The 13257-nt window shown below is 43.6% G+C and overlaps 1 protein-coding gene across 5 annotated transcripts in view; it reads right to left on the reverse strand.

Annotated features, from left to right (window-relative positions):
- Nucleotides 1-13257, reverse strand: part of ZNF423 (zinc finger protein 423) — a 265551-nt gene that overhangs the window by 179450 nt on the left and 72844 nt on the right. For all 5 annotated transcript variants that reach the window (XR_011003353.1, XM_068202661.1, XM_068202658.1 and 2 more), the window contains one exon: nt 5355-5414. Coding sequence is in view for 3 of the 5 variants with exons in the window: in XM_068202658.1 (XP_068058759.1) it covers nt 5355-5414 (60 nt within the window). In the remaining 2 variants the exon portion in view is untranslated. The remainder of the gene's footprint in view (nt 1-5354; nt 5415-13257) is intronic.

The raw sequence follows: 13257 nt of genomic DNA on the forward strand, positions 1-13257 counted from the left end.
TGGGCTGCATCCCACAGGTCAGTGCAGGGACAAGGATGCCATTTTTTAAACCAACACAAGAAAGCCAACCAGCTGAGATCTCACAATATACTGAAAAAATATTAAGCTAAAAAAGTTACCAAAGTCTTTTAAGTTCTTTGCTAAATTCACAGATTTATTTCTTTTGAAATCCTTACCCAGTGTAATCAGAATCTTCTCATACTGATTTAGTAGTGAAATCAGCTTCTAGGAGATAGCTGAGCTTGTGAAGACACTCAGGACAGGTAATTTTAGAGTACTTGCAAAATAACAAGTTTCTAATGCCCTCTGAATTGGAACTGACCTTTCCAGTGCTCTGCAGCAGAGATCCCAGAATTTCATGTTGTGTTTTTCTGCATTCTGCAATTAGAAGTTAAATGAGACAAAATCCAATGCAAGCCAGAATAGAGAAAAGGAATTTGGTGTGTGTGGAGTCTCCCTCACCCGAACTCCCTGAATGCTGGTGACACAGCCCATGCCCACAGGCAGAGGGCAGGGACAGCTCCGGGTACTGGGACACCACAAGGGACAGGGGCCTGGGAGGCTGCTGCTCTTGGTCTTGGGCACCAGGCAGTGGCCCATGCAAGCCCAGAGTTCTGGAGGGAAGCTGAGGGGACAAGCAGCTGTGCAGACAAAACAGACCTCCCCAAGGGGAAAGGTGAGGCAGGAGAATACATTTTCTGTTACTTATCTCAATAAATAGAAAATGGGGAAAAGTTAAGGGAAGAATACTTGCAGCAACGAGCCTTTTTTGCTTCATGAGACCCCAGCTTTCCCAAGAAGCCAAAATTAAACCCAACTCTACAGAACAGAGGAGAACAGAAACCTTCAACACTGGGAACAGACAATGCAGCACCAGGATCAGAAGACTGAAAGAGGAGCAGAACAGAGGGAACAGCCAGGAGGGAACAGGCAACACGAGCCTGAGCAGCAGAGACAGCATTAAAAGCACCCCAGCATGGGCTCTGGTAGCCCTGCAGAAAAAGAAAGTCTCCAAATTGTGTCAAGATGTTGCTCCTCTAGAGATACCAAGTGAAAATTTTGATTTACATTGCTGGGAGATGCCATGCAAAGCGTAAGAGAGGAAAAGGAGTGACCACAGGATGGTTTTCCTTTATTTTGTGGTTCATTTCTGAAAAGCTGCTGCTTCCCCTTTTCTTCCCCCTGAAAGGAGAGAAACTTTAAAAGAAATTGCAGAATGCAATTAAAAATCTAAAATGGTGTACTGCATAAAAAAAGCACGGGAGAGAAATCTTAACAGAAAAACATCAAATATCTGTGTCCTAAAATATTGTGTTTTGGTTTTTTTCCCCATGCTGTGCTGTGTTAACATGTCCCTCACACGTGTGCCCGGCTGCTGCTGTGAGCTCAGTGGCAGGGACAGGAAATTTGGAGCTAATGGGGAAAGCAGGGAATACCAACCTGTAATTTATTTTTATGATTTCTGGAATGTTATAATTGAATTACACTAATGTTATGTGCTAATGGATGGTTGGGCACTGAGAGGCCTTTCCTGTTGCAAACACTGCAAAGAACCCCCATGCTCTGCAAACACTTGTGCACAGAGACATACTCAGTGCCATTTGTCCCCAGCACTCAGGACATGGTCCACAGTTCCCTATTTCCAAAACTCTTTCTTGATCAGTACTGTAACAGGTAGCTGCAGAGAAAAACAAGATACCTTCAACTACCTCAAAAGCAGACACAAAAAAAATTAGGCTTTTAGGTCTGCAGGCTCCTGAGGAGAAGACAGAATCTGCTGTGTTTTGCCCCAGACAATTCAGCCAAGATTCCCTGGGGCTTCACAGTCAGGCTAATGAGAAACTCCCCAGTAACTCCCATATAAAATGCTTTCATAGGTCTTTAAAATGCCTTAAATTCTCTATATATTTAGTAAGACTTTTTACTTCTTTAAAACGTCCCTTGTTGCTCCTCAAGATAATACCCTGGTGATGTATTGCAGCAGAAATGCAGCATTGTCTGACTGGACCTTTGTTCTGCGAGTATTGAAGCTCATTTTCGCCTTGGCCTCGAAGAAGCCAGAGCCCCTTTTGCAGAGCAGAGGTGGGCACTTGCCTGGCCCCCAACAGCCCTGCCCAGCCCAACGCCAGTGGCACTTTTGGAGAAGGACAGACAGGCTGCAAGGGCTGCATGTGTGTTAAGGGTTGAGGGGGAGAAAGCAGGGGGAAGAAGTACTCAGCTACACTGCTCCTCTGGAACAGAAAACATCTCTGCCTCTTAGGCAGCAAAACACGCCTGACAAGCTATTCAACAACAAACTAAGTCCTTGGGTTAAGGGAGGAAAGGAAAAGGGGTTTTTTCCTCCTTTTACATTAAGGAAAAGATGTTTACAAAACCTGAAGAGGAAGGAAATTCGCTATATGCCCATTGTTAAACAGTACTGGTGGACACTCAGATTATTCACCCTCACTCAGAGGTGCAAGGGCAGCCTCTGCCTCTTCTATGGTTTTTTGATTCTCTATGTTCTTATGCACAGCCTTTAAGTTGCTGTTATTTTAAAAATTAAATTAACTATTTCTAGCTGTAATTGAACTACTGGAATAAATTCCTCAGTGCAAGTACAGCCCAGGTTGGATTCTTGCAAAGTGTTTTGCCTTGGCAGATTTTACCAGGAACAAGCAGTTACACCAGAGCAGACAGCAACTTGTGCACACACTCTGCCAGAGGAAAAAGGATGGTCCTGTACCAAGCTGTCACCAAACAGACCCATCTGAGCACAGGATTCCTGTTCATGGTGTTCACAGCCAAATTTCCTTGGGCTGCACTAAGCAGCTCCCATAGGCAGCCCCTGCCCTGGTGTGGTCAGGGATGCACAGGCTGTGCACCCTCAGTATGTGTCAGGAGCAGAGCAGCTCCCCCAGGAGACACCGAGCTTGGAGCCCTTTGGCACACCAAGGACACATGGTCATCAGAGCCACCGAGACAAGACCCATGACTGCAGACTCAACTCATGCTCACAATTTTTTTTTAGAATAGCTTCTACTGGTTAGATGAACAAAATAAAATATTGTAGCAAAAGCTCCTTTTTTCCCCACAGATGCACCTATATAGTTATTTCACTAGTAAAAAAATATATTTATATATTTTTTAAAAGTTTAAAGTTTACATTCTACCTGTAACAGCTCTTGCTGATCCTACATACCACCCAACCCTGGGACCATGACTCCCCCAGCCCACAGCAGCTGTGCAGAGTGCCAACAGAATTTTTCAGAAGTCATTTTGCATGTGTTTGCACACACACAGAGATGTACAAACACATACAGGAGAAAGAGGGAGAGAAATATGTTAATTTGAAACATCTGGCAAATGTTTCAGAGTTAACAAGTCCCAGGTTTGGCGTTTGGGGTCTTTTTTCCTTTTGGGGGAGTTAAGGAAGGGAAGGCAATTTTGTCATTTTGGGCCAGGGAAGGAAGGGACATGAAACAAGAAATTGAAGCGTGTTTTTTCACCCTTTATTGAACTTCAACATCACACTACTGAAGCTAATGCAAACAGGAAGATCATAAAAGAACATAATGAAAGTCTCACACACTGGGACTGAGGGACTGGTTTCAGTTACTGAATATCGCTGTGGAGCTACACCACACAAGAACCAGTGACTCCACACAGCCACATCACCACAAACTTGAGCTTTTTAAGCTTTTTCTGTGCAGTTCCTCAATCATATTCCAACCTGCAACTTGTATCCCATGTATTGCATCCCAGCTTGACAGGATAGAGTTTCACCTCTTTATACACATACAAGATTGACGTTTGTAGCTACTAAATGTATTAAGAAGAAAACCCCCAATTAACACATATATTCCTAAAGCTGCCATAAATCATGCATACAATACATTTTCTCCCACATCCGACGTCTTGAATGAGAGCTGTAATTGTGGGAATAAATGAAGAAAAATGGAGACTCAACTAACTTGGTAAAAGCCTTTCACAGTCTGTCTTTTACTTAAGGCATAGTCACCAATACCAACCCCAAATTAACTCTACTGTGCACAGAACATTTTTTTTGTCATTGTTTTGAACCACAGCCTATTTTGAATTTAATACACTTCCAGACTTGTGATAGATAACACCGGTAACTCCACTGCAGTGCTGTTTGAGATGAAGGTCAAGCAAGAGAGCTGGCGAGCGCTCTTTTCATGCACTGTTAGCTCCAGGCACAAAGGGGCCTTCCACATCACAGCTGGGGGTTTGCAGCAGCAGCAGCAGCAGCAGCAGCAGCAATATTTGCTATCAAAGACTAGTGAAAACACAAACCCCTCCAAACAGCCAGAGTGCCCAGAGAAGATGCACCCAGTGCCCCAGAAGATGCATCTGAGAGCACAGTGGCTACAATGTGAAAGGCCACGCAAAGGCAGTTTGTGCCTTTCAGACCAGAGAGGTGCTTACTTTGATAAGAAAGTGTCCCCTGGGAGCCAGGCTCCCCATGACTCTTCGAAACCCATCTAACCAGGAATGCAGCACCACTGTTGGTTTTCATATTACTGCTCAGTTTCTCAGCTGTTTCCATATCATTGGTGAGCTTCTAAGAGAATACCATTGCACAGTCCAATGTGGAGAGAGCACAGAAATAGATTTACTGGCTTCAAAATCAAAAATATTCTGAGCATCTCATAAATGTTAAAAACAGACAGCAAAATATCTTTACATGGGGCACAGTGACTGAGATGTGGCTAGTTGCTTTAAACAAAAACTGTTTAAATCTGACATTTACCCTCATGCTTGTGTTCTCAATACATATTACACAGACAAGCTTGATTCATCCTGTTCAGTTTCTTGAGCCTCTTTTTATTCAGATTATTGACCTAACATGGATGAACGAGCTTCAGACACGTGTTTATCACTGTCAAGCAGACCAAAAGCTTGTTCAAATTTTAAATCTTTCTACCATGGCAATGTACCACTTTTATTCTCCAGCCCTGACAGTACTTTCCAATTTCCTCCGAGAGGAGAAATACACACATTCCAGTTGAGACCGAGGCTTAAAATTCCTATTAAAGCAGCTTTTATGTAATTAGATTGGAATGAATGTGTAACAGTGCCCATTGCAGAAAACTTCAAAGTGGTTATACTGGAGAAATCACAACCCGTTTCAGTGTGCCCACAAGAAGAAAGAATGGCTCTCTGGAGGATAAGAGTATATTAGTCTCTGTGTGTAATAGATTTTATTGACCATATGGAACTGATATAAAAATTGTGTTGCAGTGGGTAGTCTTGGATTTGAGACAGGAATGTGACATACAAAATACAGTTCCTGTAAAAAGCCTGGCAGCTTTCTGTCAGTTTTTGCAATCAGAAGAACCTAAAATATTTACCTGATTGAGTCACTGACGAGTCCCAGGTCAAAGCAAAATCTGAAGATTCACCCTCTTCAACTGAAAAAGAAAAAAAATAAGTTGTGATTGCTAAAGCAAACCAACTGGAAAGCAAAGTCATCAGAAAACTAGGTCCACTATGACATTAAGTATTAAAACAGACTTCTCCACTGCTGAAAAAGAACTTACTGCTTTCTATAAAATAATTCATAAGGTGGAAATTTAGTAAAGAGATTTTTTCCTACTTTTTGACCTAAATATGGTATTTGTGTTTGCAGTTTCTTCCTGAACGGGTGACAGTAAGTTCATGTGAAACTTTAATAGATGCTTAAACACCACTACCTGGTAAGTATTCACATTTGAAATGCTGTACATGCACAGCTTGCATGTGCAAAATTGCCATTGTAAATATAGGGGCTGTTTTTGAAATGGATATTTCAACAGATCATAGTAAAGAACTGTCCTGTGAAGGAAAAATTGCCTGACTTATGTCATCCTAACATACTAACACATCTGCCATATTCAGAACCCAGTGGTATCTACAGGGATTTTTCAGAATTAAAAAATACTATTTTGATGTAGAACCATGTTCTGTGATATGGAAGTCACAAAACTGCTTTTAAGATTTGCTGTTGCTGTGAAGGCTGTCAGAGCCAGTGCTCAGCACTTGCAAGTGACAGAGCTAAAACCCTCTGCCTGTTAACAATTGTAAAAACACCACTAGTTTCTTACATTCTTAAAAATAACTAAGAGAACAGCCAACAACAAGCCAGGAAAAAAAGTGCCTGATTCTGCTGTTACTGAAATCAGTGCTGGTTATACTAATGACAGACTGGGCATTTGAAAGCAGCAACTGCAGAAATTCTTCTTTTGAATTGCAAAAGTTTATCATCATCACCTGCCCACTCTACCACCCTGACACCAAAAAAAAATTAAATTATAGGTCTTTATTTTCTGATTAATATTATTTACTCCATGCACTGGACAATCGCTCACCCTTTCATCTAAGTTATGCTGGACTCAAATGTACATTCTATAGAATTCTGCAACTGGAATCCAAACCATATTGCAAAGGCACAAGCACAAACCCTGTTGACCAGCCCTCTGTGCTCAGGCCAACCTGCTCCAGTGAATATTTACACTGACATTTGCATCACAAGAGTCTTGATTTTATGCTTTCCTTACATTTTCCCCCCAGTCCAGTGCAGAATTCTGGCATCAAGTCGATGCTAGTAGTAACATCATATGGCATTAGGAACAGAGAACATAATTTACATAGGCAGTGCCTTGACAAATGTAATTTTATGTCCAAACCATAGAAAAATGCGTGCTCCACAGAAGAGCACCAGTCTGGTTTTCTTAAATCTGTGTGTTTACTAATGGAGGAACATGAAATTCAACCATTTCTTTGGAGAAATCACACTTGAGTCTTGGCTATACTTTTTTCAGAGTCTATGTTAGCATAAAGGCCATGTCACATAATATTAAATTCCAGAATGACAGAGGAAAAACAAGAGGCAAAGCTTATTGAAGCCATTATTGGTCCTATCCCATGACGGTGGCAGAGCCAGCTTGGCTGGAATGTGCTCCCTCCTGAGGGCTCACCTACCATTTTGTGCTCTCTAAGCCACCATCTTGTTCCCATTTTGACCCATCTCTTAATAGAAAAACTCTGGATGCAGTTATCCGAAATACCATTTCAGTCCTACACAAATGCATGTCTCATTTTAACATCAAAATCTATATACACCTGGGAGGGTTTTTGCTCCAAAACTAAATAAGCCAAGTTGGAAATTCATGTACCTTACTCAAAACAGATAAGGGGAATGTTTTAATTTTATTTTATCCTTGACTGCTTTTTGGTTGTTTTGCTTGGAGAGGTTTTTTTTTTTTATATTACTACTTTTATGCTGAGGCTTTTTTTATTTCTTTACATTTTGTCTTGGAAAGAGAGATTAAAAAAAACCAAAACCCAGTCTGCTAAAAATACATAAAAGAGATAAATCTGGTCCTAGTCAAGGAGTAGTATATGGATCTGCACCGGTCATTGACGATTTTAGCAAAACACTGACTTTCATGTTGGTTAATCACCAAAGACTGCTCCAGTCCTTGAGCTGCTCTAGGGCAGTTGGCTCCAGCACATAACAAAACCACAGTTTTTGGAATCCCTTAAATGAGGGCAAAGGTTTGAATCAGCCTCTGCTGGCATTAATTTGCTTTGCTCCCTAATGACTGAAAAGGGGACAGAGAACATTCACGTGGAGGCAACGGCACTGAAATTCACTTTATATTATTGCAGTCATGGTTTCAGGTTCTCCCCCTCAATTTGTACAGACCCACCACAGAGCTGACAGTGCTGCATATCCATGGAAGGAAGAGGCCAGTGGGATGCAGCCTCTTGAGCTTAGGCACAGACACATCGCCCGGCAGCTGCTGCTCACAACACTACCACCACCTTTCCCTTTGCTTTTCCATTTTTCCTTTAACTCTTTTAAGCAAACATCATCTTTCAGAGGCTAAACCATAAGAAAAAGTAACAGCCAAGTCTATTCCAAGAGGGATTGCAGTATCAACTGACTCAAACACTTGATCCTCACCTGCCCATCCATCCGTCCACCCACCTGGGCAGTGGGCAGAGAGAAACAAGGAGCAAAAGCAGCCACATCCAGAAAAGAAAGACCCAAGAACTGTGTCTACACACCCATTAAGAAGCCCCAAAGGTTTGATGGGAAATGGAGTGTGCAAAGCTGAAGTGAAAAATAGGTGATCAGGCTTTGTCACAGACAGCAAGTGTAATTGCAGGGAGACACTAAACTCCATGTGCTTCAGCTCCCTCTCCATAGTGGGCATAAAATCAAGAGGTGCGAGGTTCCTCTGTGCTGCCTAATCTTCTGGATATAAATGGTTATTTAAGGAGCCAGCATTTGAAGTGGTGTCGCTGCTGGCTTTTCCACAACCTTGGCAGTGAGCAGAAGCCATGGAAGTCAGAAGGAAATGTCTTCTTCTTCCTAAAGTCAACTTCAACAGCCAAACATTTGCAGCTGAAATTTGCTCTCAGTTGCATATGTCTCTTCCTTCTTCCCTATGGCTCCAGGAACAGTCTTCCCAGGCTGGTTGGAGATCTGGGGACATGATGCTCTTCACAGAGGGCAGAGGAGTCCCACAGACCCCATCTGGGGACAGGCCCCCAGGGACTGCCTTAGGACTTGGCAAGCCCTACCTGGCAGGGCATAGTGGACCCAGCACAGATTCACTATGGCTGTGAAGAGATTTCCATGTCTCACTACTGAGAACGAAGTCAAAAACACTCTTAGTCCGCAATATTAGAGAGAGAATTATTCACTTGAGCTGAATTTTCAGTTTTCTAATATTTTTGTCATCATTCCTTGAAACCTAGGTTGGCTCAGGTGAGCATGTGTATCAACATTCACTGTGTAGCTGATGTTACTTAACTTGTGGTAACGGGCAAAACAAAGCCAGGGAAGAGGTACAAAGCATTCAGCACAATCACTCTCAAAATACACTGCAGAGTAAGAATAATTCCCATTTCATTAGCAGGAAAATACATTTTCTGAGACATGCTACACATACTCATAACTACCCAAGTCAAGGACTAGACACTTCTGTGCTAGTTAATCACTAAGACTGTGTGGACACCCAAGGCTGATGTTCAGCATGTGCAGGAGCCGCCCATGTGCATGAAACACTCTGCAGCTTGGGAAAACCACAGGGAACAGCAGCACCATTCAACACTGAGAACCCTGATCTCATTCCAAACCAACTGGAGATCTTGTACCAATTCTAACTACTTTTCAAGAATCCTGGCAACAAGAGAGTGAAGATTCAGCATTTCCTGAAATTTTGGAGGCATGTCATACCAGGCATTGAAAATGAAGACACACAAAATCACTGGTGTTAAGCTGTGTGCAGAATGTTCACAGACACACTTCACTTGGTTTTTTGCTGGATTGGATTCTTCCCTTTTTTTTTTTTTTTCACAAACTCAGCCTGTTTTCTGCCCAATTTACATGGCATGCCTGCACATTAAGTCATGGTTGGAACACAGAATTTGCCATGTAAGTACACTCTTACTCTGGTCTCTATCAGCTCTCTCCATTAGAAAGATGAGCTTAAAATGCTTTGGAAATGCATATTTTTACTTCTTCAGTAATACAGAGACAATACAGCAAGAGGACAAAAGTTTGATCCTACTCAACTTCAGGCATCTTTGGCACAACACTCACAACACAGTGACCAACAAAGAGGGTACACATAACTCTTTGTGCCAAAATCACTATGTAGTTCATTTAAAAAAAACGGGCAAGAAAAAGTTTCAAAGTCTAGTACTACACCTTGATATCAACACTCACAGCAGTCTATTTCTATTTTTAAAGCATTAACTTATTTTTCTTCTCTTTTGTAAATGATCCATAGTATTTGCCAGCACACTGAGATAAAATACCGCAAATAAAAAGAAACTTTTTAAGCTACATCCTTCAGGGTGATGATCATGAAATAGTTATAGGAATCTCACCCAAGTGTGTGCCTGCTACACCATCTGTGTCTTTGCTGAAATCTGGGGGCATCTATGAAGCTGAGACCCTTCAGGAAGGCTGGGTTTGACTTGAAAATAGTCTTGGTCTGGCAGTGTAGGAATTCTTATTGTTAGTCAGCTCAAAAGATGGTTCAGTTTGTGGACTGCCCACCTGAGGCCTGGCACAGGGATGTCATTGCTGGCAGTGGAAGGACACATCTGCCTCCCCTTCCTCTGCCCCAGCAGAGGAGGACTCCCCGCTGTCATACCTGGGGAAGACCTCTGTTCTGCTCCAGATGACTGTGGGGCCAAATGCAAGAGCCAGGACAAGCACACAGCCATCATGGGGAAGAACTGTGGGCAATGGCAACATCACAATACAGCACATGCCAAATATTTGCATTTTGCCTGCTCGTCTCAGATGTTCTCCAAGGATGCTTATTTAATTGCTAGGTCACGAGTGCTGCAGGCTCAAAGATTTCAGTTCTTTGTGCTCAGAGAAACTTCTGAAAGGATTCAGAATCCATTCCCCTAAGAGTGAGAACATCTATTTATGGGGCTACCATTACCTGAACTCCATTCACAGTCACAGTGCTTATTTAACACTTTATCACTCCCAGGAAAGAAGTTAACCTTATCAAAGTAAGATGCTTCTGCACCAAATGTTGATTTCTAGATGCAATCAAGCTTTACAAGTGAGCAACAGCCCCTCAGTAATTCAGATGGCATGTGTATGCTCCCTTATCCTATTACACAGGCTTCAAGGACCACAAGGACCAGTTTAACACTTCCCATAATATAAAAACACCATAGTTCGTCAGGAACGTGAGAGTGTGAGGAACTACTGAGAAATCTAATGGGTTAGTAGCACGTCCCACAGCTGCTGGGGGGAACTTTCCTGGACCGAGGCTGTTACCAAGCACTGCGTTCAGGATCAGGGCCATTCCCTCACCTGCCAGCAATCTTAGAAAACACCAGGTACAAAATGCCTCGAATGTACAAAATGCTGGTGCCACTTTTTTAGTTTGGAGGATTTTGTTAGATTTCGTTGGTGACTGAACTCTCCGATAAAGCCAGGGAAGTCTCACTGATGCCTGTGTATTAGCTGTAATGTACGTGTCAAGACTCACAGCTTTCCCTCTAGAGAAATACTCCAGCACCAAGCCGCATTGTAAGCCAGTCACACATTAATCACATCTTTTCCTGCCCTAGCTATCGGTACTTGCATGCAGGAGCTCCGTGATCTTCTCTAATCTTCAGGCTCCTTTGCCACTTTCAGACACACAACTCTGCTATCCCACCCAGCCTTTGCTCCATCCCTCCCATCACATGCAATTACATGCTCCCAAATCAGCATAGGACACAGAATAGCCCCGTCTGACCACCATTCATGTGCCGCGACTCATCCCACAGCACTGGCAGCCTGGGATTTGATACAGTGCTCTTAATCCTGCAAAATGCAGAGCAGCTTCCATTTCCACAAAGTCAAAGGGAGCCGAGAACGCCCAAAACTTTGTGGATTGGGGATTGTAAGGCAGTCACTTGCAAGCTGCTTGGCGTGGCAGGAGCACAAAGGGTGTTAACAGCCTTTACACTTTAAATAGCCTGGTATTTTCCGTGTGCATCTAGAGCCCATCCTTTGGAGAGGTGCGGACAGATTGATACCTCAAACTGAAAGAGATCACCTCTGCTCCACGGAGCCTGCTGCCCAGAGAGGGTCAGCCCTGCACAGCCCCGGGAACTGCACCACAACGAGCAGCGGAAAAGGTTTGGAAATGGCTACTCTGAGCAGAAGCCAGCCAACCCTTCCTGTTCACATCACCTCCCACTTTGCTGTAAGGCTTTCCCACTCTCCTCCTTAGATGTTCCCTGACAAGATTCCCCATCACATCGGTGAGACAAGAGTCTGCAAAACACAGAATCTGCAGCAGGGGGGAAGTAGCAGCATGAGAAGCAGCCCCATTTGTTATTAAATGCAGCGGCGCTGCGGCAGAGCTGCAGCCGCTGCCCGGGAGCGCTGCAGGGCGCAGAGCCGGCCCCGAGCCAGGCATCGCCTCCCCCAGGAACCAGGCTGCCCCTCTTTGTCAGCAGCTGGGGCTTTCTCCCGCCACTCTGCACAGAGAAACCTTCACATTCTGCAGGAAAATAGGAAGTTTCGAGGGGCTTTGCCAGTCAGCTGAGAATAGATGCCTGCGAGTGTATCCCGACGCATTTACAGTACCTTGCAGCTAGAAAGGAAAGGAAAATCCCCCTGGTGCCTTCGTACCAACATTCAGGGGAGCAAAAAGGTACCTGGCAGAAGCTGCTGGGTGTGCTTTATTACCAGCCACTAGAGCCAATTCACTCCCCTTGGAAATTCAACTTCACCAGAGAATTCCTCTCAGGTCTCCCCATGTTTACAAGGCATTCTGCTTGCTCATGTGATCATTTCCCTTCAGCTTTAGTAATGCTTGGCCCTGTTGGTTGGTGGGAAGGAGCTCTGGGACACCAGGGCATCCCCAGAGAGTCGATGGTGTATTCCTTGCCCATGCCCTAACCCTGGGATTCCCCATGGGAACCGGGCATGGTCCTTGGCACGATCGCTCACAGCCCCGGAGCCACCTCCCCATTCTCTCCTGAGTGAGCAGCTGATCAAGCCATTGGTGGCCCTTGGCCAGCAAGGGTTTTTTCCACCTTAAATAGGACCGTTATGTATTAGTCCTTTCATGAGCCAGCAGGCCAGGGAATAAGACAAGAGGGTTTACTGACATGGCTTATTTAGCTAGTTCAGAGCCTAAATTTGCACAAGTTCTCTAGCTGCTTTTCTCCAAAGTCAGTAATAGGGCTTGGCAGAGACTGTGGGTTTTGCTGGCAAAGTCAGCCTTTTTGTGTGAAGGAGGGAGGAGTGGGGAAACCCAGACTGCTGTGCTCACTAGGTCAAGGAAATGAAAAAAAAAAAAAAAAAAAAAGAAAAGAAAAAAAAAAAAAAAGAAAAAAAAAGGAAGAAGGATGAGACAAATGGGACAGAATTACAAAGGGAAACTGAAAAAAGATCGTTAGGAACAGAAAAAGATGTGAAGGTGATTAAGGAGAACAAGACAAACAACAAAATAAGGTAGCACTAGCAGGTTTATGCAAAGGAGATCTAATTATGGGTGGCTAAATCCTCCAGGACATTAATATTCCATCGTAATGTGTCTAGTTTCCTCCTTCCCAGACATGGCAGGGAGGAAATGAGAATCACTTAGATACACTGTTTAATGAGCAAATGATGGACGATCACCAAATACAGCCTGCCTGATAAGTATCCATTAGCTTAAACTCGCACAGTAAATCTGTGTGCAGCTAACGGGCCTGCCTCTTCCAACGCTACAGCAAAACTTAATGGAA

The sequence above is a fragment of the Anomalospiza imberbis genome, chromosome 12 (assembly GCF_031753505.1).
Source record: "Anomalospiza imberbis isolate Cuckoo-Finch-1a 21T00152 chromosome 12, ASM3175350v1, whole genome shotgun sequence".
NCBI classification, from domain to species: Eukaryota; Metazoa; Chordata; class Aves; order Passeriformes; family Viduidae; genus Anomalospiza; species Anomalospiza imberbis.